The 25,271-nt window shown below is 35.1% G+C and overlaps 1 protein-coding gene across 1 annotated transcript in view; it reads right to left on the bottom strand.

Moving 5' to 3' along the window:
* The window catches only part of BRIP1 (BRCA1 interacting helicase 1), a 181,080-nt gene that overhangs the window by 15,792 nt on the left and 140,017 nt on the right, over positions 1–25,271 (bottom strand). Inside the window, 1 exon segment of the mRNA XM_059381073.1 lies at positions 11,783–11,895. Coding sequence (XP_059237056.1) covers positions 11,783–11,895 — 113 coding nt within the window.

Below are 25,271 nucleotides of genomic sequence, written 5' to 3'. Positions count from 1 at the left end.
TATGTTGAGCACTTGCTTTGTTTCCAAGAGGTTGCACATTGAGGAAGTACTAGGCAGAAGCTATCTGAACAGCCACAAATAAAAACACCGAGGGCACCTGGGTGGCCCAGTGGGTTAAGCCTCTGCTTTCAGCTTGGGTCATAATCTCAGGGTCCTGGGATCAAGTCCTGCATCAGGCTCTCTGCTAGGCAGGGAGCCTGATCCTCCTCTCTTTCTCTCTCTCTCTCTGCCTGCCTCTCTGCCTACTTGTGATCTCTGTCAAATAAATAAAACATTTAAAAAAACAAACAAAAAAACCTACCAGGTCCTGAGTCTTTAATGAGCTTCCCTAATTGGCAATATCTCACACGTTTTACCACAATCATTGCTGGGAAATTAAGTGTGTTCCATATGACTTCACTTAGAGAGAAGCCTTGGAAGATTTTGCCTGATTTCCCCTAGACATTGCCCATGTGCCTATTCTCTTTGCTGATTTTGCTTCATATTCTTTCAGTGTAATAAATCCTCTATGTGCATACAACTGTATGATGAATGTATTCCTCCTCCTAGTGAATTACTGAACCTGTGATAGTTTAGGGAACCCGCAAGACAATGCCTATCACTGCATATTTAAAATGATAGCTTTATGCAAGCTGTTTTAAATATCCAATAAGATAAAAAGAGTATACTATACATTTATATTGTTTTTTTATATTTATCTATGAAATTACCTTTATGGATACTCTTTATTCCTTCATATGGATATGTGACTGCGTAATGTTTTTTCATTTCAACCTGAAAAGGATCCCTTGTAGTATTTCTGGTAGGACACGTTTTCTGGACATTAATCCTTTCAGTTTTTGTTTATTTGGGAATATCTTACTTTGTCCTTCTTTTTTGAAGGACAGTTTTGTTAAATATAATACACTTTGTTGACAGTCTTTTTCTTTAAATATTTCTGACATATTTCTTTAAATATGTCAGTCCTTCTTAAATATTGCCTTCTGCTCTCCATAGTTTTCAGAAATATGCTAAAATTATTGAGGATGTCTTACAAAGAGTTGTTTTTCTCTTGCTGTTTTCTAGATTCTCTTTGTCTTTTAGAAGTTTGATTATGACATGTCATAATCTGCTGGTTTTTCTTAGATGTGCAGATTAATGTTTTTCATCAAATTTGGGAAGCTTCCAGGGGCGCCTGGGTGGCTCAGTGGGTTAAAGCCTCTGCCTTCAGCTCAGGTCATGATCCCAGGGTCCCGGGATCACGCCCCACATCGGGCTTTCAGCTCAGTGGGGAGATTGCTTCCTCCTCTCTCTCTGCCTGCCTCTGCCTACTTGTGATCTCTCTCTGTCAAATAAATAAATAAAATTTTTAAAAAATTTTGAGAAGCTTCCAGCCTTTATTTCTTCAATCAACTAATCTTTCTGTTCATTTCTCTCTCATCGCCCAAGACTCCCATTATGCGTAAATTAGTAGCTTGATGGGGTCCTACAAGTCCCTGAGGCTATGTTCATTATTCTTCATTCTTTCCCTCTCTATTCCTCACACTGGATAATCTTAGTTGACTTACCTTTAAGTGAAATGATTCTTCTTCCTGCTCAAAACTGCTGCTGAGTCACTCTAATGAATTTTTCATTTGTTACTGAAATTTTCAAATCCAGAATTTCCATTACATTCTTTTAAAAAATTATTGATTCTATCTTCTTTGAAAAAATTCTATTTGGCGAGACATCATTTTCATAGTTTTTTGGCTATATTTAAAATAACTTTATACACTAACTACAATGTCTACACTACCTTAGGAACACTTCTTATTCGTTGTTTTTTCTTATGTGTATGGAATATCCATCTTTGCAGATGTCATAATTTTTGTTGAGAAAAGTGCATTTTAAATAATACAATGTGGCAACTGTAGAATTCAGATTCTTCCCTCTGCTCAAGGACTTTTGTTGCTGCTGTTGTGACTTTCTAAAAGTAATTCTTTGAAGTCTGTGTCCTATCATGTATTACTATTGCTAGATCAGCTTAGTATCCAGTTAATGACTAGGCAAAGATTCCTTAAACATTTTTAACCAATATATCTCTCATTTGCCAAGAGGCATTGCACATGTTTTCCAACATGTTTTCGATCCTCAGCCAGGCAGGTAACAACTCTGCCATAGTCTTCACTTCCTGCTTCCACAGAGCCTCAGGGTCAACCAGAGGTGAGAACTTAGGGTCTTCTAAGGTCTTTCCTGAGCATGTGTACACCGTGGTCATAGGCACCATTGTACATACAGGCATAGCCCACTAAAGTCTAGGAATATGTCAGAACTTTTAAAACCCCCTATGTATATCTCATTTCCCAGTTTTTCCCACTAGGCTGTTTAGTTAGCTTATTATTTGGCCCAAATTTAGTCATCATCTCAGGATGCTGTGAAATTAAACAATTAATTTCCTGGGTAAGCTCCTAGTCAGGTCATGCAAAGATAGCCTTGTGAATGGGGTCTTCCAGGAAATCACCAGACAGTTTCCATAAATGACAATTCTCAAGAAGTAAGTTCCAGCCCTTCCTGTGGCTGGCAGATTATTGGCTTTCACCATGATTTAAAACCATTGTGAACTTGAAGAGAGGGAATGGGAATTGGGCAAGTGAAAATCCCACAACACTGTGTTCTTAATGAAGAGCCAGCAATTTTCATCAATAAATGTTTCCTGGAAAGTTGTAAACTGGTTAATTTACAGTTTTGAAAAAATTCATTCTAATTATTTAGCCTGTTTTCTCATTCCTTTGTTAGAGAATTTTCAGAAGTCTTTAATCTATAATTTTTGCACATCTCACTCAATTTGTTAATATTTTGTTAAGAATACTTTCACCTATGTTTTTGACAGATATTAGTCTGTAGTCTTTTTTTGTTTTTTATATTGTCTCATTGAGTTTTGGTAAGATAGTGCTGGCTTCATAAAATGGGAAGGGTTCTAACATCTATTTTTTTTTCAAAGATTTTATTCATTTATTTGAGAGAGAGGGAGAGAGAGAATGAGGAGGGGCAGAGGAAGAGGAGGAAACAGACTCTCCACTTAGCAGGGAGCCCAAAAGTCAATTGAATTGACTATTCAATTTATCTTTTTCATCTTCAGTGAGTGGTACTTTGTGGGTTTGAGGGAATTAGTCTATTTCATTTAAGTTGTTGAATGTATGCATATAGTATAGTTTTGTCCATATTGTCTTTTAACATCTGCAGGGTATACAGTAATATGATTTCTTTTATTCCAGAGATCAGTAGTTTGTGGCTTCCCTTTTTTTGTCAGTAACCTAGAGATTTATCAACTCTATTTAACTTTTTAAAATCAATTTTTTTTTAGGGTAGGGGCACCTGGATGGTGCAGTTAGTTGAGCATCTAGGTTCTTGGTTTCACCTCAGGTCATGATTTCAGGGACGTGAGATCAAGCCCTGTGTTGGGCTGTGCACTCAGCAGGGAGTCTACTTGAGATTCTCTTTCCTTCTCCCTCTGCCCCTCCAACTTGTGCTTGCTCTCTCTCTCAAATAAACAAATCTTCTACAAAAAATAAATCAATTTTTTAATTCTTAGTTTCATTGATTTCCTTTGTTTTCAAACTCATTGATTTATACTCTTATCTTTATTATTTCCTTTTTTTGTTTGCTCTATATTTATTTTGCTTTTCCTAACTTAAGGTAGAAGTTTATTGATTTGAGACCTTTCTTCTTTTTGAAAATAAACAACTATAGAAATTCCCCACTGAGCACTGCTATAGATGCAGCCCAATTATTTAGATATATTTTAATTTTTGATTAGATCAAAATATTTTCGAATTTTCCCAAGACTTTCTGCTTTACCTATGGATTATTTATAAGTACAGTTTTAAAAAAAAGATTTATCTCTTAGTTTTAGAGAGGGGGAAGGGGCATAGGGAGATGGAGAAAGAGTCTTAAGCAGACTCTGTGCTGAGTGTGGAGTCGGACACAGGGCTCAAACCCAGGAGGATGCTGAGATCACTGTAAGAGTCTAATGCCCAACTGGACTGTGCTGCCCAGGTGCCACTAGAAGTAGGTTTTTAATATGATTTCACTCATATGTGGAATTTAAGAAAATGGATGAATATATAGGAGGCAGGAAAAGAGAGATGAGGCAATAAATCAATAGACTCTTAAGTATAGAGAACAAAGTGAGTATTGATGGAGGGATGAGGGTGATGGGATAGATGGATGATGGGTATTAAGGAGGGCACTTGTTACGATGAGCAAATTTATTTGTAAATGATGACGCTCTGAACTCTACTCCTGAAGCCAATATTGAACATATTGACATTGACATTGAACATAGTTGACATTGTATGTCAACTAATTACAATTTAAATTTAAAAATTAAAAAAAATTAAAAAACTTAAATTACTAGACATTTACTGTAAAAAATATACGTTTTAAATTTCCAAGTATTTGGACATTTTTCTTCTGTCAAGTGTTACTGACTTCTAATTTAATTATATTTTGGTTAGAGAACACACTAGGATTTCAATTCTTTTAAAAAAACATACAATTTATCATCCAGGATATGGTCTATATTGATAAATGTTCCTTGTGAACCTGGAAAAATGATTATTCTAACATTGTTGCATGGAGTGCACTATAGTATCAATTCTATCCAGCTGGTTAATAACATTGTTCAAGTCTTCTGTGTCTTTATTTGTTTTCTGTCTATTCCTTCTACTAATGAGAGAGGAAATAAAATCTTCAACTATACTTGTGAATTCATCTATTTCTCTGTTCAGATATGTTATTGCATCATATATTTTAAAGCTCTGTGCATACACATAAAGGATTGTTGTATCTTATTGGTAAATTGACCCTTTTGTCACTTTATAATTTTCATTTTTAAAGATTTTATTTATTTGTCAGAGAAAGAGAGCACAAGCAGGCAGAGTAGCATGCAGAGAGAGAAGCAGGCTCCCCTCTGAGCAAGAAGCCCAATACGGGACTGGATCCCAGGACTCTGGGATCATGACCTGAGCCAAAGGCAGCAGTTTAATTGACTGAGCCACCCAGGAATCCCTGTAATTTTCATTCTTAATACTCCACTAATACTCCTTGCTCTGAACTCTACTTTGTCCAATATTAATTAGTTAATTAATATAGTTACTCCAGAAAGTTCACTTGTACTTTGAATTCTAGTCTTCCCAAATCTGTCTGCCACTATTTACTTTTCACAGTACTCAAATAGTTGTTTCATGCATTCTGTCTAGGTTTTTAAGACGGTATGTAGTATGCTTACTCCCTCTTATCAAGAGTTGAAACCTCCTTTTTTTTTTTTTAAGATTTTTATTTACTTATATGACAGACAGAGATCACAATTAGGCAGAGAGGTAGGCAGAGAGAGAGGAAGGGAAGCAGGTTCCCCACTGAGCAGAGAGCCCAACTCAGGGCTAGATCTCAGGACCCCGCGATCATGACCCAAGCCGAAGGCAGAGTCTTTAACACACTGAGGCCCCCAGGCACCCACATGACTATTCTTAAAAAGATAATTTTAACTTCACAAATTTTAATTTTTAATTAAAACACAAGCATAGTTTAAAAATCAAATAGCACAGTAGTTACAATTTTTATAAAAAACTCAGATTTCTCTTGTACCTATGTACACCCTATCTCCAATTCCCAATCCTCAGAAATAATTCCCTTGAATAAATTATAGTTCTACTCATTTACCTCCATGTTTCTAAATAGCTTTTAGTACTACTACTGCTTGATTTTTAACCTTTACATACTATGTATTGATTCTTCCTATAGAAGATGTTTATTCTCTGACATCACTAATACCTCATCATCTTTTCATTTTCCTGATAGTTATAACACAATTCTTGTGTAATCAATATTCAGTGGATTACCATTTATAGGTGTTACGTTGTACAGGATGTTTACATTTTCTTTCTTGTACAAGACTTTTTGGTCTGTCCTAGAGTTAACAACTCTTTGCTTTTTTGCTTTTCTGTGTATTCTATGACTAATTAATTCCCAAACTTTTCCATAGCTTTAAAAATTCTCAGTACAGTCAACCAAGAAACAATCTAGGTTGACTACTATGGGACTGCACCACAGTTGTCACCCCAGAGCTTCCCTTTCTAATTTGAGAATTCTTTTTCCCTCTATTCTGGGTTAGAACTCGTTTCCTGCAACCTTGATATTCCTCTGTCTGAATTTTCTCTTATTTGATGAAGCACATCTTCCCGTAGCATTCTGAGAAAGTGTGCATTTGAAGCTAATGTTTTAGGTCCCCCGCCTTTTAAGATTTATTTATTTGTCAGAGAAGTGGGGGGAAGAGAGAAAGAGAGAGCATGAACAAAGGAGTGGTAAGTGGAGGGAGAAGCCAGTTCCGCACTGAGCAAGGAGCCTGATGTGGGACTGGATCCCAGGACTCTGGGATCATGACCTGAGCTGAAGGCAGATGCTTAACTGACTGAGCCACCCAGATGTCCCTAATATTTTAGATACTTTGCATAGTGAAAGCTTTATTCTATCTTACAGCTTATCGATCATTTGAATTATACAGAATTTAAGTTGTAAGTCAAAGATTTGAAGATAATTTAAAACTGTCTTCTAGCTCCTAATGTTGCTTTTCTTCTTCTTTAAAAAAAATTTTTTTTATTTCTTTTCAGCGTTAACAGTATTCATTGGTTTTGCACCACACCCAGTGCTCCATGCAATACGTGCCCTCCCTAATACCCACTACCTGGTTCCCCCAACCTCCCACTCCCCGCCCCTTCAAAACCCTCAGATTGTTTTTCAGAGTCCATAGTCTCTCATGGTTCACCTCCCCTTCCAATTTCCCTCAACTCCCTTCTCCTCTCCATCTTCCCTTGTCCTCCATGTAATTTGCTATGCTCCACAAGTAAGTGAAACCATGTGATAGTTGACTCTCTCTGCTTGACTTATTTCACTCAGCATAATGTTGCTTTTTAAGGAGTCTCTCAATTGTGATTCCATATTTTTTGTAATGAGACCTGGTTTTCTTCTCTCTGGAACGTTCCAGGGCTTTTTCTTTATCTCAGGTACTTTGAAACTGCACAGTGAGGTGCTTTGTAGCTTCTCTCCCTTTACTGGTGCTTGGGTGGGCCCCCTTAACCAGGAAATTATGCCCTTCAATTCTGAGCATTTTTCTTGAATTATTTCTTTATTTTATTTAAGTTCTTCCATATTTTTTCTTCTATATTTTCATCTTCTATATTTTCTCTGGTCTTTTCCTGTAGATCTCCTTTTTATCAGAGGTTGCTTCCTGCATACTGATCTTTAAATTTTCCCTCTTTGTTGTTTTGTTTTGACTGAGGAAATTTCAATTTTATCTTCTGAGCCCAATTCTACATTTAAAAATTTGCTATCATGTTAATGCCTGAAAACTTCTTAAAATAAATCTGTTCTTATTTCATGGAGGAAGTATCTTACCCTCTATGGATAATGGGTTGGCTAACTAAGCCCACACAGGAAATTTGGTCCATATCTTGTTTTTATACAGCCTACAAAGTAGGAATGGTAATCACATTTTCAGAGGGTTAAAGAAAAAATAAAGAAGAATATGGGTGCAGACTGTACATGGCCCCAAACCCCTAAAATAAGTATTGTACACCCCTGTACAGAAAAAGTTTGATCAACCTCTGTTCTATTGCACTGTTTCTGTTTTCTACAAGTTCTTCCACCCTATTTTTGTTTTGTTGGTATAATTTTGTTGTTTTGATCTGTATTTTTTATGTTACAGACTTCTTTTGATTATCTGGTGATCACTCTTTACACTTACGTAAAAGTAAAGTTTTAAAATGTTGATAGCTCAGCCTACACAGATGTGGCTTACATACAGGGAAGCTTTGCCAGAGTAAGGTACTTTGGTAGGAACAGGACCACTTTGCTACTATCTTTAGTATCTTTAGGTCTTTACTCACGAGGTCATTAACATCCCTAGATAGGAATACTGTACTTTCCTGGCTCAGAGACATAAAATTGATTATAAGCCTATTCAGAGCTGAGAAGAAAAGGGAGGTAGAGTTCTCACATTCCATAAACGGACTTTCCTTAACCCCCATCTTTAATACATCCTTAGCTATGCCTGGAGTTGAAGAATATGTAAACTCTCTAATAAAATCTCTCCAGAGTAAATTTGAGTGGGGGAGGGACTTGTCTACTTATAGTTACTTGCAGTCAATTCTTTTGTGATAATCCTACTTTAAATGATACTTTAGAATGCCCCAACGTCCTGTTTTTCCATGCCTGAATCTGAAGAATTTTGTTGGCTTTCACAAGTTTTCTTTTGCCTGCTAAGTCACTCAATCATTCACCTGTTCTCTGGTATTCAAAATTTGCTGACATCTCAGCTGTTAGTGTCCCCTCTCCCATTCTTTTTAACTTTGTAGTTTTGGCAATTTTATCATTTTTATTCCTTTAGCTTCATGGAATTTTGAGTGGGGTGAAGATGAATACAAATGTATGATTTTTCTAGAGATTTAAAACAATCTAAATTTTATATGACATTTTGTTGATATTATTTTAAAGTAACTCATAGGTTCTAAGGCATCAGACCACAAAATTAGTCAGGATAGGAAGATGGATAGTGCAAATATTATAAACCAGTATTGAAAATTAATGGAAAGTTGGGGTGCCACTCTATTTTTTATTCCATTTTGGTTTATGTTTAAATATTCTATGTAGAAAGGCATTTAAGTTATCAAAACAGTTCAGAGAAAAGAATTTCACTTTTTCTTTTTTCCATTGTTTTCATTCTGCCTTGTTCAAATGAATTATGTCCACTTGAGACAAAGATTATACTTTCAGTAAAGCAGACCTGTTAGGAAACTCATAGTGCAGTTGAAACCTGGTCACAAAACCATCTGGTACATTCCCAAAGGCTGTTATTACATTTCATGGACTTATATTACTTCAAATACTCTAACAGTCCCATGTGGGCTTAAAAAAAAAATTAAAAAAAAAAAACCCCAAAACCTCAATTTGTTTCTGCTTAGTTTAGACCTTCTAGACTTATCCCTTGTAAGAAGAGTGCCTGATTATAAGTACCTTTTAGGTCAATCAATACATACTATGAGTTTTATCAAGTGATGTAAAACTTGATTTCTAATTTTTAAATGAGTATTTCTTTGAAATAAAAAGTTGCTACTTGTTGATACTGTTTCCCTGAAAATCAATACAATGACAGTTGGGCTATCAGTTTTCAAATTAATAATAAAATATGAAAACTACAGTATTATATATCAAATGTTACAAACACGTTTTTTATGAAATTCTAGAAAACTATGTTTTGAAGCTCTAGATGCTCTCTGACTAACATGGTATAGTGGTGAAAGCATCAAACTCACCACCATTTTTCATGAATTCAACAAGTATTTACTGAGCATCCAAGCCCCAAGCTGAGGTATAATTGGTTGCTGAGAATGTAAAATACATGTTTAGGGAAGGAGACAGACATATAAACACGTTATTACAATACAATGAGATATATGTGTAAGAGAGAGAATGTATAAATTACTATAGGTCTCCTAAGGAGTAAATAAGTAGTTGGAATAGGAAAAAGAAATCTTCATAAAGGACATGACCTTCGACTAGGTTTTGATTGGTAAACTTGCCAAATTAATTGTCTGATAGCTTGTATGCCAAAGCAAGAAAGTAGTAAAAGGATATGGTATGTTTAACAGTAAGATGTTTCATGTTTAACAGTGAGAGCTTTAGGGGATAATGGTAGGGTCTAATGATGAAAAAGCAGGTCTTGAAGTTTTGAAAGTACGTGGGGTCAAGATAAAAAGGCCCATTTAGTAGTTACATGCTGTTAGATAAGTAATTCCATCTTTTACAATCTGTTTAATATATGTAGAAAATGTTTATAAATGACAAAGTAGGATATAAATATATTTTTGCTTTGGGATGCCTGGGTGGCTTCGTTGGGTAAGTGTCTGCCTTTGGCTCAAGTCATGATCCCAGGGTCCCGGGACTGACTCCCACATTGGGCTCCCTGCTCAGGTCTCCCTGTCCAGCGGGGAGCCTGCTTTTTGCTCTCCCTCTGTCTGCCATTACCCCTGCTTGTGCTCTCTCTCTCTTTCTATGTCAAATAAATAAATAAAATCTTAAGAATATTTTCTGTCCTGAAATTAAGTACAGTGACTAAAAGTTAAGAATTTTAAATAATATTCAGGCTCCCCTAGAAACTATCTGCTGAATATTAAAATAAAAAAACAAGAACACAAAATAGGTCATCAATAGGGAGGCACCAAGTAAGCAGTGAAATGCTTCAAGAAAAATTTATAAAGTGCCTGGGTGGCTCCGTGGGTTAAGCCTCTGCCTTCAGCTCGGGTCATGATCTCAGGGTCCTGGGATAGAGTCCCGAGTCTGGCTCTCCGCTCAGCAGGGAGCCTGCTTCCCTCTCTCTCTATGCCTGCCTCTCTGCCTACTTGTGATCTCTCTCTCTGTGTCAAATAAATAAATAAATAAAATCTTTTTTTTAAAAAAAGAACAATTTATAGTGCTACTTGATGCCAAGTACCAATGAAATTTCTAGGCAGATAAGGGCAGCAGCTTAACATATCAGTAGATTAACCATAGAACAGAATCATTCAATTTGAAGGGAAACACCTGCAGAATATCATTTTTAAATGATGGGGAAGGGAGTGGGTGATGCGTTCTGGGACTTAAATCCAGCTGTTGTAGTCCTATGTCATTAGCTATCTGTAAATCTGAACTCAAATGTGATCTAATATGTTTATGTGTAAATAGGCTAATGTGAGTAAAAAAGACATGAGAAAAATTTAAATTCTGGATTTGGTTAGGTCAGATTACAGTTAGGTATGGGTCTTCTGGCTGAATTGAAAATATGTCAAATGGTCATGTTTTCATGAATTTATTCTTAACCTGTGTTCTTTTATTTTGATTATATGAGTACCTTACAGCCTCACAGGAAAAAATTATTACATGGTCTTAACTAATTACAATTTCATGAATAGAGAATATAAAATATTAGATTATTAAAAGTCTAAGGATTCAAGTTTTATAAATTAAATGCTATGATCTACAACATGAAAATTATGTTTAAAAATGGTGATTCAATAACTAATTCCACAAAAGACAAATCTTAATGGGCCAGAATCCTTAGGAAAATAAATATTATAACTAAATGTTATTATTAGTGGCATTAATACTTCAGCTTTTCAAACTTTTCAAAAAAATTTATTTTTTAAAATATTTATTTATTTATTTGAGAGTAAGAGACAGAGTGTGTGCATAGGGGGAGAGACTATGGTGGGGGAGAATCTCAAACTGACTTCTCACTGAGCACAGAGCCTTAAGTAGGGCTTGACCTCACAATCCTGAGTTCATGACCTGAGCTGAAACCAAGAGTCAGATCTTCAACGAACTGAGCCACCCAGGTGCCCCCAAAAGCATGGTTTCTTTTAACTTCTCTTGAATGCTTTGCTTTATATGAATAAAATCATTATCTAATTTTTGATGTTCACAGGATAAAATTTTTACTGTTTGGTTGTGAACTTCTATAAACATTTACTAAGTACCTCTTCTGTGTGACATTCCTTGATCAATCATAAATCTTCTTTGAACTTTAGCAAATTTTGATGTTTTAGGGTTTCATTTATTCCACTGATTTTTTTCAGCTTTCACTTGTGACAGCTATCATTAAAAATATATCAGTTCCTAAGGTTCTAGTAAAAGAAAATGCTATCAAATTTATTCTAAGGAGCAACAAAACTATCTTTTCTGTAGCCCAGACCACAGATAATGTTACAGTAATATTATGTTAAATTTCACTTACCTACCTAGGGCCTGGTTTAAGGCCCTATATGCTTGAATTTCATACCACTGACGACCAGGTAAAAGACCTCTCAATTTTGAGTGCTGATCATTGTATTGTCGCTTTAGTTCAACCTAATAATTTAAAAAATATTAAAAATATAGTAAATAAATCAAGGCTCATTTAAAAAATCATATTAACTCCTAATATTCTGAACATCACTTTATTAAGTTAGAAAGATTTCTTTTCAGTATATCAGTACTAAATTTTATTCCTTTAAAATATGTCTATTCAGGGATGCCTGGGTGGCTCAGTTGATTAAGAGTCTGCCTTCAGATCAGGTCATGATCCCAGAGTTCTGGGATCAAGTCCCACAATAGTCTTCCTGCTCAGTGGGGAGCCTGTTTCTCCCTCTGCTGCCACTCCCCCTGATTCTGCTCTCTCTCTTTCTCTGATGAATAATTAAATCTTTAAAAAATAAGTGAAAATTTGAAAAAAGAAAACATGTCTATTCATACTTATTTTTCCTGAATTCCTCCATGCAACTAATTAGCTGTTTGATTAAGTCAAAAGTTTTATTGAGAAGTAATTTACATAGAATAAAATTCACACATTTTCAATGTATATATAGATAAATCTTGACAAATGTTTTGTCATGTAACCACCACCATAACCATGATATATTTTCAGCACCCACTAAATCTCCTTTCTATTCCTTTTCAGACTCTCCTTTCCTGCTAATGTTGTCAACCAATAATCTGCTCTCTGTTTAGCCTTTTCTAGAATTCCTTGTAAATGCTATTACGCAGTATGTTATCATTTGTCTTTTTCATTTAGCATAATGATTTTGGAATTCATTCATGTTGAAACATACATCAGAGGTTATTTTTTAATGTTTATTCAGACTGATAATCTCTGTTTTTTAATTGGGGTGTTTAGACCATTCACACTTAATGTAAATATTGTTATGATTTGGATTTAGATCTACGCCAGCAGAATACACATTCTTCTCAAGTGCACATGCAATATTCTCCAGGATGGATTATATGTTGGCCACAAAATATGTTTTAAGAAATTTAAGAAGATTGAAATCATATAATGCATCTTTTCCAACAATGGTATGAAATTAGAAATCAATAACATAAGGAAAACTGGAATATTCACAAATATGTGGAAATAAATAACACAACTGAATAATCAATGGATCAGAAGAAACCAGAAGAGAACTCAAAAAGTATCTTTTTTTTTTAAGATATTATTTATTTATTTGACAGAGATCACAAGCAGGCAGAGAGGCAGGCGGGTGGGGGCAGGGAGGGGAGAAGCAGACAGCCCAACAAGGCGGGGCTCAATCCCAGGACCCTGAGATCATGACCTGAGCAGAAGGCAGAGGCTTAACCCACTGAGCCTCCCAGGCACCCCAAAAAGTATCTTGATACAAATGAAAAGGGAAACACAACAAACCAAAAATATAAGATGCAGCAAAAGCAGTTCTAAAAGAAAAGTTTATAGTGATAAACATCTATAACAAGAAAAAAACAAAAGATCTCAGATAAACAACATAGCTTTCCATTTTAAGAAACTAGAAAAAGAACAAACTAAACTTAAACTAAGCTTAAGGAAGGAAACTAAGATGAGAGCAAAAATATAATTAAGGCTAGAAAACAATGGAAAAAAATCATTGAAACTAAGATGTTTTCTTTTAAACATAAAACTGATAATTTTTTTTTGCTAACTAAGCAAAAGAAAGGGTCAAAAAATGATAAATGAGAGTACATTACATCTGATACTACAGAAATACAGAGGATCATAAGAGACCACTGTGAACAATTATATGCCGGGGTAAATTCCTACAAATATACAACCTATGAAGTTTAAATCATTAAGAGATAAAAAATCTGAACAGATCTGTAACAAGAAAAATGAAGCAGCAATCAAAAATCTGAACAAAAACAATCCCAGGGCCGGTTGGCTTCACCGATTAATTCTATTGAGCATGCAAGATAGAATTAACAATGTTCCTTCTTAAATGCTTCCAAAATACTGAAGAGAAGGGAAAACTTCCAAAATCATTTTAAGAGGTCAGCACTACTCACATACCAAAGCCAGAATAGGATGCTACAATAAGAGAAAATTATAGGCCTATACCCCTATATGATAAACATTGTTACAAAAATCCTCAACAAAATATCAGCAAACAATTCAACAGCACAATAAGAGAAACACATGAACAAGTGGGATGCAAGACTGGTTTAACTATACAGTCAACAAATATACACCACACTAATAGAAGGGAGAATAAAAACCTTATAATCATCTCAATAGATGCAAAAAAAGCATCTGAGAAGATTCAACATCCTTTCATGATCAAATATAAAAGGAATCAAATATAAAAGGAATGTAGCTCAACATAATAAAGGCCATATATAAAGGCCACAGTTAATATCATACTCAGTGGTGGAGAGTTGAAAACTTTTCTTTTGCTTTTTTTTTTTTTTAAAGATTTTATTTATTTATTTGACAGAGAGAGATTACAAGTAGGCAGAGAGGCAGGCAGAGAGAGAGAGAGGAGGAAGCAGGCTCCCCGCTGAGCAGAGAGCCCGATGCGGGACTCGATCCCAGGACCCCGAGATCACGACCTAAGCTGAAGGCAGCGGCCCAACCCACTGAGCCACCCAGGCGCCCAGAAAACTTTTCTTCTAGTATCAGGAACAGGACAGAGGTGTCCACTCTAACCATTTCTATTCAACAAAGTACTGAAAAGTCCTAGCCAGAACAATTATGTAAGAAATAAAAGGTATCCAAATCAGAAAGGAAGAAGTAAAACTATCTTTGTTTGCATATGTAGAAAACCCTATAGACTCTACCAAAACACTGTCAGCACTAATCAAATTTAGCAGAGTTGGAGGATATAAAACCAACATAAAAAATCAGTTGTATTTCCATACACTAACAATAAACTACCCAAAAAAAAAAGGAAAAAAGAAATTAGGAAAACAGTCTTATTTACAATAGCATCAAAACGAATAAAATACTTTGGGATAAATTAAGCAAAAGACACAAAAGATCTTTACACTTAAAACTGTAAGGCCCTGGTGAAAGAAATTGAAGAAACACAAATAAATGGAAAGATCCTGTGCTTATGCACTAGAATAATTAGCATTGTTAAGATGTCCTTACTACCCAAAGTGATCTACAGATTCAGTGCAATCCCCCATCAAAATCCAAGAGGTATCTTTTATAGAACTAGATGAATGATAACTGGCTAGTAACCCACATGAAAAGATGCTTAACTTTACTAGTAAATGAAGAAATGCAAATTTAATAATTCCATTGCTTTTATCTGCAGAATACTGACAAATATTTACTGAAAGTATTTATATTTTCCTACAAATACTAATAGAATAATACGTATAAGGGGGCACCTGGGTGGCTCAGTGGGTTGGGCCACTGAGTGGGTTAAAGCCTCTGCCTTCGGCTCAGGTCGTGATCCCAGGGTCTTGGGATCGAGCTCCACATAGGGCTCTCTGCTCGGCAGGGAGCCTGCTTCTCTGTCTCTCTCTGCCTGCCTCTCTGCCTACTTGTGATCTCTGTCTGCCAAATAAATAAATAAAATCTTAAAAAAAAAAAAAGCATATTCAGTGCATCTCTGCATTAAAGACAAATAACAACCTATCAAGTGGATTAATTAAATGTTATATTAATTTATTCTGATATAAATATTGGATTACTAAAAGACATATTTAAACATTTTGACATGGAAATTAAACCAAAATATATTTTGTAAATGAAAATCACACCCACACAGAACCAGGTATCAAATTTTTAAAAAGGACTACAATTTAGACCAATGCCAATTCTAAAAGAACCCCCCAAAAGACTTAAAACCAAAATACTGACACAAACCACAGGGGAGAAATTTCAAAGACTATATTCTTTGAGCTTTTCCCATATCTCCCCTAAAAAACTGTCAAGTCATGCTCATACAAATTCAAGATGATCAGCTACTAACTGAACTACCTACAAAAAACAAAAATCAGTATTTTTTTCAGAGAATAATGGAGTCCAGAATCTCTGTAATGTACCATCTACAATATCTAGTGCACAATAAAAATTACTAAAAAGTGTGATCCATAATTAAAGAAAAAAAAAGAAAAGACAGTCAACAGAAACCAATCTAGCAAGGGCCCTGCTGTTAGAATTAGCCAAGACTTTCTTGTAGCTGTTACAGATATATTTAAATAACTTGGAAACATAGTTTAATGCATAAACTTTAGGGAATCTCAGTAGGGAAGCAAAAACTATAAAAAAAAGACCCAAATGTAAATTCTACACCTGAAAAATACAGTAACTGAAATAAAAATCCATTGGATGGGTTTAACAGCATTAGGGAGAAGATGGAAGAACTGTTAAGTCTTAAAACAGATCCACAGAACCCATGAAAAACATCAACTAGAGCAAAATAACTTCATGCACACCAAAAACATAGGTGTGAAAGAATCAAAGCATATGAAAGCACTCAGTGATGATCTAAACAAACTTAAAGTTCAGAGCTAAACAGTACTAATGCATTTGAGACAATATTTACTGCCTCAAAGGCTCCATTATTACAGAACGTCAAGAATCTTTTACTCTTCCAAGTGACTGAATCTACATTCATTTTTCTATTTAGGTACTAACACAAAGTACTAACACAGAAACTGTGTTAAACTTCTTTGCTCGAAAGAAATCACAATAAATTCTGCTATCTAGTCAACTGAACTTGATAGTATAATTATCTCTCTTGTCAAAGAGACTCACAGTTAATTAGAGGACATAAAACTACATTCCTATTAAAAGCAGTATCACACCAAAAGATACCACACCCAGCCTTCATCTGGTCTTCATAAAAATTGTTAAATTTACATCATCCTGAAAGTGGACTACTTTTATACAAAGTCAGAGTGTATGGTATACACAATTCATAATGACCTATTTAAATATGTAAGATAATGAGCTTTTTCCTGTAAAAGCTCTCCTCTAAAAAGATGCAAGTTCTGAGTAAAAGGAAATTACACATTATGACTTTATATTTTTATACACTAAGTCAATTAACAGAGCTGGGTTTTGTTTTTTTTGTTTTTGTTTTTTTTTATGTTGTTTTGGCTTGTTTTTTGAGCGAGAGAGAAAGAGAGAGAAAGAGCATGGGAGGAACAAAGGGAGAGAGAGAAAAAATCTTAAGCAGGTCTGTGCTGGGCATCCAAGAGTTTGAGAGCCATCCAAATGAGCCACCCAGGCACCCCAAAAGGGGTTATTTTTAGGCAGTTTTCAAGAATGTTATAGAGTCAATTATGGCTCAACAAAGCTTAAAAAACAAAACAAAAACAGAACCTAAATAAAAAAGAATGCTGGAGAAACATCAAAAATAGAACACTTAGGGGTGCCTGCATGGCTGAGTGGGTTAAGCCTCTGCCTTCAGCTCAGGTCATGATCTCAGGGTCCTGGGATTGAGTCCCACGTCGGGCTCTCTGCTCAGCGGGGAGCCTGCTTCCCCCCCCCCTGCCTACTTGTAATCTCTGTCAAATAAATAATTAAATCTTAAAAAAAAAAAAATATATATATATATAACACAAAATGGAAAAATTGATATAATGGGAGAAAGAAGCTTCTGGTAGTTTAAAGAAACACTGAATTTAGACTAATATTTACAGTTTCACTTAGTACAAAGCATCTGTGATAGGCAGTACAAAGATAAGTTAGGGGCTCCTGGGTGGTTCAGTCATTTAAGTGCCTGACTCCTGATTTTGACTCAAGTCATGATCTCAGGATAGTGAGACTGAGCCCTGTGTTGGGCTCCAAGAGTGGGCAGTCTGTTTGAGATTCTCTCTCTCCCTTTCCCTCTGTCCCTCCCCCTGCTCATGTTCACATGCTTTCTCTAAAAAAAAAAAAATCTTAAAAAAAAAAAGGTGACTTAAAAATATGTTCTGCCTAGCAAGATTCTGTAAGGAACAAAAGAATAGGAGTACAAATGGCCATCAAGTAAATTTAAGTTTTAAAGTATTTACTTTGATTACAGTGTATAGAAGTAAGAAGAATTGAGACATGAAGACATGATATGAATTTGGTGCAAAAGTAATGAGAACCTTACCTGGAAAGGCAAAGGGAATGGAAAAGAGGTCCAGGTTTGTAACACATTGTGGAGCTACAGAACACCAGTAACAAAGTAGATATAGGGCTTACCAAAGATAGAAAAGTCAAAAAAGATTCGACAAAATTTCCAGCCACCAGAGAGAAGCAATCTAATAATCCACCGAGAGAAAACAAGAAAAGGATTATGTTTAAGGAAGAAGATAAACTTGGCTTAATTCTTGATCATTTCTGGGGCACCTGGCTGGCTTGGTTGGTAGAGCATCCATCTGACTCTTCATCTGGGGGTCATGAGTGAAAACTCAAGAGTCAAAACACTACATATCTCCTATGAGTGATCTTAGGTAAGTCAATTCTGTTGTGGCTTACTTTTCCTAATTAGAAATGGAATGGGTAAGAAAATCTAATTAAAATAAAATTTAAAATGGTGCTCAAATACAACAACAACAATTTAACCACCTATAACAATCTGCTAGTATTGGAAGCCCACAGAAATTGACTATAATACCTAGGAACCAGTTATCTAATGTAAAAGAGTAGGCATTGCTCTTTTCATTTAGTCAACTTTTAAAGATCTCCTATGCACTATTCCTGAGGAAGTATATTTTATATTATATATAATAGTATATTTTTTGTAGTATATGCCTGATCAAAGATATAAAGTGTTACTTTCTTGGAAAAATCCTGGAATTCAAGATAAATTAAAAATTAGTTTTTTAAAATTATTTATTTTCAGAAAAACAGTATTCATTATTTTTTCACCACACCCAGTGCTCCATGCAATCTGTGCCCTCTATAATACCCACCACCTGTTACCCCAACCTCCCACCCCCCCGCCACTTCAAACCCCTCAGTTGTTTTTCAGAGTCCATAGTCTCTCATGATTCACCACCCCTTCCAATTTACCCCAACTCCCTTCTCCTCTCTAACACCCCTTGTCCTCCATGATATTTGTTATGCTCCACAAGTAAGTGAAACCATATGATAATTGACTCTCTCTGCTTGACTTATTTCACTCAGCATAATCTCTTCCAGTCCCGTCCATGTTGCTACAAAAGTTGGGTATTCATCCCTTCTGATGGAGGCAGAATACTCCATCGTGTATATGGACCACATCTTCCTTATCCATTCGTCCATTGAAGGGCATCTTGGTTCTTTCCACAGTCTGGCGACCGTGGCCATTGCTGCTATAAACACTGGGGTACAGATGGCCCTTCTTTTCACTACATCTGTATCTTTGGGGTAAATACCCAGCTGTGCAATTGCAGGGTCAAAGGGAAGTTCTATTTTTAATTTCTTGAGGAATCTCCACACTGTTCTCCAAAGAGGCTGCACCAACTTGCATTCCCACCAACAGTGGAAGAGGGTTCCCCTTTCTCCACATCCTCTCCAACACATGTTGTTTCCTGTTTTGTTAATTTTGGCCATTCTAACTGGTTGATATCTCAATGTGGTTTTAATTTGAATCTCCTGAGGGCTAGTGATGATGAACGTTTTTCATGTGTCTGATAGCCATTTGTATGTCTTCATTGGAGAAGTGTCTGTTCCTATCTTCTGCCCATTTTTTGATATGTTTGCCTGTTTCATGTGTGTTGAGTTTGAGGAGTTCATTATAGATCCTGGATATCAACCTTTTGGTCTGTACTGTCATTTGCAAGTATCTTCTCCCATTCCGTGGGTTGCCTCTTTGTTTGACTGTTTCCTTTGCTGTGCAGAAGCTTTTGATGAAGTCCCAAACGTTTATTTTTGCTTTTGTTTAAAAAATTAGTTTTAAGAAGTTTTAAAACTACTCAAAATCTCTTCAATACAGTCTAAATACTACGAACCTTTTTAATACTATGAACCTTTTTAAATAAAAGAACAAGTATTAGATGAGAAATCAGAAGAGTACACTCCTGACAAGTAACTTTCAAGTTGATAGGAAATAAACTACATTTTATATCCCCTCAAAATAATCTGTCAAATTTTTGTATTAAATTTATAACTAGAATACAAATAAAATAAACTTTCCTTTAAGGCTATACTTTAAAAATATATACAATAAATAATATGGCATCATAGGAAATATTAGATAATAGCATGTAAAAATTTCTCATAATTTGGAGATAAATATTATAATATGTAGAGATTAAAAGAGAATATGCTTTAAAAATTCTATCCACTGGGAAAAATAAACATTTCCTACCTATCTCTCAAAATGTAAGTTGTTTTTCTATATTTTATATCCTCCATATTCCCCTCTGTATTCTATAGAATATATCCTATGTTCTATACCCTCCAATCCCCACCAAACTGTAGCATCTATCTTTTGTCAGTCACAACAGCTTAAGAGTTTTCAAGTTTCCCTACACCCTGTTTCAGACAAATACTTTGAAATAATCACTCCACCTACGGTAACAGTTGTTCTAGGATTTATTAGTTATAAATGAAGTAGAGATAATGTAGTAACTATTAGATGAAATAAACAAAATTATCTCTTCTGGGTCTTTTAGTTTTCATTAAAACGAACTAATTTTTATGTACGACAACATGAATTCAATTTCTTATAAATTCTCAAATACTTTTTATGATGTAAATTGTAAATAGAGCCAGTATTTTACCCAGGAAAATTTTTTTAGATGAAAAGAAAAAAAAATTAAAAAGTAAATATACATACCGGTTAACATTAAAATATTTTTTATTATATAAAGAAACCAACTTTTAAAAATTAATAAAAAGTAAAAGTTGTCTTGGGGGAACATATTTAGTTAGGTAAAGCAAAACTAAGGGTTTAGAAAAAGAAGGAATAAAAGTATACATCATTTTAATGACATCAGAATCTATTTCATCATACACTGAGGGATTATCAGGCACAAAAATCAATGCCCAATTTAAAATGACATAAAGCATATGTGAAAAAGCCAGTTTCTCCTGCCAGCAAATAGCCTAAATGTTAAGCAAACCAAAGGCTGGAAGGGATTAGTTGAAATGTCAAAAGACAACCTTTTACTTTTACCTGCTCATCCTTATAAACACATTCTCATCCCTCAGGCATGTTTTCCAAACAAACAGTTTCAATGTGCAGCAGCAAAAGGCCCAAGGCAAGCTCTGCCATCTTGTAACTGTCAAAGAGATTAGTCTTTGATCTATTTGGGAGGTCATGTCCACATTCACATTAGCAATACAGTCTAACAACATTATACCTGTTGACCAATCTTTCTTTAGTACCTCATGAGACAGACGTTTTATATTATGGAAGTTAACTGTGAATGTTTTTTCTGAGTTTTGACAGAAAGTAAACACCATAAACTAAGCTCAAGTGTGGTTTGGAAAAATGATCTTGTAGACCAGTTAACATTACTTTTCAAATACATTTTACAAGGCTTTCCCAAAATAGAAAGCCAAATTTAATTGTATACTCTAGAAGGAGTTCAAACCACTTGGTCCCCACCCCCATAAATTAGAGTATGTGTAATTTTGGAGGGATGTGTGAACAGCAGAGAGAAATCAAACTATTTTATCAAAGGTTGCAAACTGAGGGCCCAAAGTTGTATTTTCTGTGGCCTCCTTACTGTAGCTTAAAATAATCTGAGCTATTTGCCAACCCTCAACTAGTTCACTCATTTAAATAATCTGTTTAACTCTTAGCGGCTTGTGTTTGCAACCCATTGGTTCAGTTGCTACACTGACTCACAAAACATTTTTTTTAAGGATTTTATTTATTTATTTGACAGAGATCACAAGTAGGTAGAGAGGCAGGCAGAGAGAAACAGGCTCCCTGCTAAGCAGAGAGCCCGACAATGCGGGGCTCAACCCAGGACCCTGGGATCATGACCGGAGCCTAAGGCAGAGGCTTTAACCCACTGAGCCACCCAGGTGCCCCACAAAACATTTTTTTTCATAATGAGTTCAAGTTCACACAAAATGAAAAAACACTCTTAATATCATAGTTTCTAGACAACTAAATTTGATGCTTCTGCATCAAAAGCTAACCTGACATAAGGAAAGATGAGATCCTAAACACCAAAGATAGATAAATCAAGACTGAGGTGGTACTTAACAGAATTATGTAAAAATACCCATATCGCTTTCAAGCAGAAGTTACATGGTTTTGGATTCTGATTTTACTATTACTTTATAATATACTTGAGATCAAACAGTAAGTTCCTTAAGTCCTTCAATAACTCAGTTTTACTGGAGACAGTATAGGTAGTACACTAGTAATGGGCACAGTATATATTAAAATAACCACAAGGATTATACTTATATGTCAACAAGAAATTTAACTCACAGTTTTGAATATTAGATTATTTCTTCAATTTAGTCAAACCCAACAGTGTTGACCATTAGTAGCCTGTACAAAAGTAGCCTTTTATAAGCAGCTTCTGAAGAAATAAGTGGTATGATAAATATGAGCTAGAACTATAAACGTATCTCCTCATTTTACTGCCTCATACGAAAGACGGGAATTTATCCCAAATCATACAAATCTGTGTTATGATTTTAGTAATAAATGCCTTTCTAAAAGCAATCAATGTAGACAAAATGTACATTTTCCCCTTATATGTAAGCTTTAGAACAGAAGTTCAAGCTTTGAAACAAGACTAAGAACATATACTCAGCTAAACTTATTTATTAAAAATATTTTAAAACTTTGCTTCAGAAAAATAAGCACATTTGTCTAGCAAACACTCAAGAAGAATAGTTTTATCTTTCACCAAGGTATAGAATCTAAAACATAAACATTTACAGCAAGCCAAATCTGGAAGACAGAGACTACATTAGAGACATTTACTGTTCTTTATCATCACAGTATAAACACTTTTATCAGAGTATCACAATATAAATTCCAATGGTTAAAGTTCTAAACTCAGCATAAGATCTTGTATGTAAAATAATTTAGCCAGATAAAAGGAATATAGCTGGTTTTATTTCATCTGGCATATTTTCAAGATTTCTAAACACCAAGTTAACCAAATATAGTATATATATTTTCTTAAATGGGGAAAAATGGGTTTCTGCCAAGACTTAAGAAGCCAGGCTCCCTTTTAAAGTTTAAAACAAAACACACACACACACACACACACACACACACACACACACACAGGAGATGGTTTTCAATTATTACTTACTTTTCTTGTTACATTAGGAACTGACCACAATAATCTACCAGAAATAATAATCAGGACATAGTAACAGACATAGTAACAGTAACATAATTTATTTCATATATGTTTTAAGGCTGCTTTGGGTAACATATTTCCTACAGAGAAAATCTGTAATGAACTCTGTTATAAATTGTCATTGCTGAAAAAAAAAAATAGCCTAGAAATTTCAAATATAAGAAAAAAAAATTTTCATCAAACGTGGCATTTCTTATTCTCAGTATATTCAACATATTTTAACCTTAATTGGTTATAATAATTTAGCTACTATCCAGAATAGTTTATTGATAACTCAGTAACATTTAAATAATACTGAGGGTGCCTGGGTGACTCAGTCTGTTAAGCATCTGCCTTTGGCTCAGGTCATTATCCCAGGATCCTGGGATGGAGCCCCACATTGGCTCTCTGCTCAGTAGGCATTCTGCTTCTCCCTTTTCTTCAGCCCCTCCCCCTGCTCATACACACTCTCTCTCTTAAGTAAATAAAATCTTAAAAATAAAATCCTAAATAAATGCTTTAGGTAATAATGCAAAAACATTCTGTCAGTATAGAATATTAGATCTTTGGAGTTTTTAAGAAAATAATTTATCAAGATAAGAAAATGAGTTCAGAAAAAAAATCAGAAATTAATATTTTTCTATTAAAAGAAAAAAAAGACACTACTTTAAGACATGCTAGATACCTTAAATCGAATATGCTTATTCTATAAAGGGCAAAGTTAAACATTTTTTTAAAAAGAATAGTAAGCCTTATGGCAATTGAATTAGGCTACCCATAACAAAATATTATCTGGGTAAACCTGAAAATGCTTCAATTATCATCTCCAGATAAAGATTTATATTTATAAATATAAATTATATATATGTGTGTGTGTCTATACACACATGCTATAGTACGTTTTGACGGAGGGAGGTAAAAGTACACAGCTTGGATTCAAGGCTTTGACACTAACTAGTTGTTTGACCTTGGGCAAGTCACCAAGACTCCCTCAATTTAGTTTCCTTTCTCAGTTTCTTCTTTTGTAAGTGGAAGAAAATAATTTCTGCCAACCTTACCTCACACAGATGTTGAAGAAATAAGTGACAATTAGCACAAAACAGTAAAGTATCATATAGCAGAGGTAAGTGGGCTGGAGTCACTACCTATCCCATGTTTCTAAAACCCAAAGTAGGTTTGGATGGGCTTTACATTTTGTCATACTATATTGTTTCATGCATATGAAAACCACAGGACTGACAGAGACAATGCGGGCCATCTAGCCAATATAGGCAATCTCTTAGGCTGTTCACCTCAAATCAGGGTTTTAACAATTGGATCAACTTCCTATGAAGGCGCTTAACTGATTCTATTCAATATAAAGGCACATTGTTTTAGGTAACATAAAGTAAGCTTCTTCAGTTTGTGAATGGCTACTTTTTTTCATTAATATCAATAAAAATACATACATTGGCAGGACAAAGAACAGTATTCAGTTTTGACACATAATTTTTGATAAATAATTTCTGCAAATGATCTTAAATTTTCTGACAAATTAGCACTTTTTAATATCCTTCATAATTTTTTTTATCACTGTGCAACCCATTAGCTGTATGTGAACTATATAAAACACGTTAGTGGTGTAATCTATAGAATGAGTACATGACAGGTTCTTTATTAGTCTGAATAGTATCTCATTCACATATCTGATAATCCAGAGCTTCCCTTGTTAAAGTCACATAGGAGAGCAGAATAACTATAAATAAACCCTTCTAGCAGTAACAGTAAACACAATGAAATATTGCATACCAAGAAAGCAATGTGGGGCTATAACTGGAATCCCAGGCTCTTAAAGGAATGAGCTAATATCAAGAGACTTTTTTCAAAGATTTATTTATTTATTTATTTGTGAGTGAGAATGAGAGAGGAGGGTAGGGAGAGAGTCAGCATGAGAGGCGGGGGAAGGTCAGAAGGAGAAGCAGACTCACTGAAGAACAGGGAGTCTGATGTAGAACTCGCTCCTGGGACTCCAGGATCATAACTTGAGCTGAGGGCAGTCGTTGAACCAACTGAGCGACACAGGCGCCCCTCAAGAGACTTTTTTAAGGGGAATGAATAGTACTGCATTTAGCAAGTGGCAGAGACCTGTACATACTCTCGTATAACTCTGGAAGAAGGCAAGATCTCTCACGCAGGAGGCTTGTGGATGTTAGAAAATGCAACACTAAGCACTTTGGGGTGGGGTTGGGAGTGTTGCATAAAAG

Source organism: Mustela nigripes, chromosome 16 (assembly GCF_022355385.1).
Source record: "Mustela nigripes isolate SB6536 chromosome 16, MUSNIG.SB6536, whole genome shotgun sequence".
NCBI classification, from domain to species: domain Eukaryota; kingdom Metazoa; phylum Chordata; class Mammalia; order Carnivora; family Mustelidae; genus Mustela; species Mustela nigripes.
Note: the sequence above shows the minus strand (reverse complement) of the source record. Positions and strands in the feature narration are given on the sequence as shown.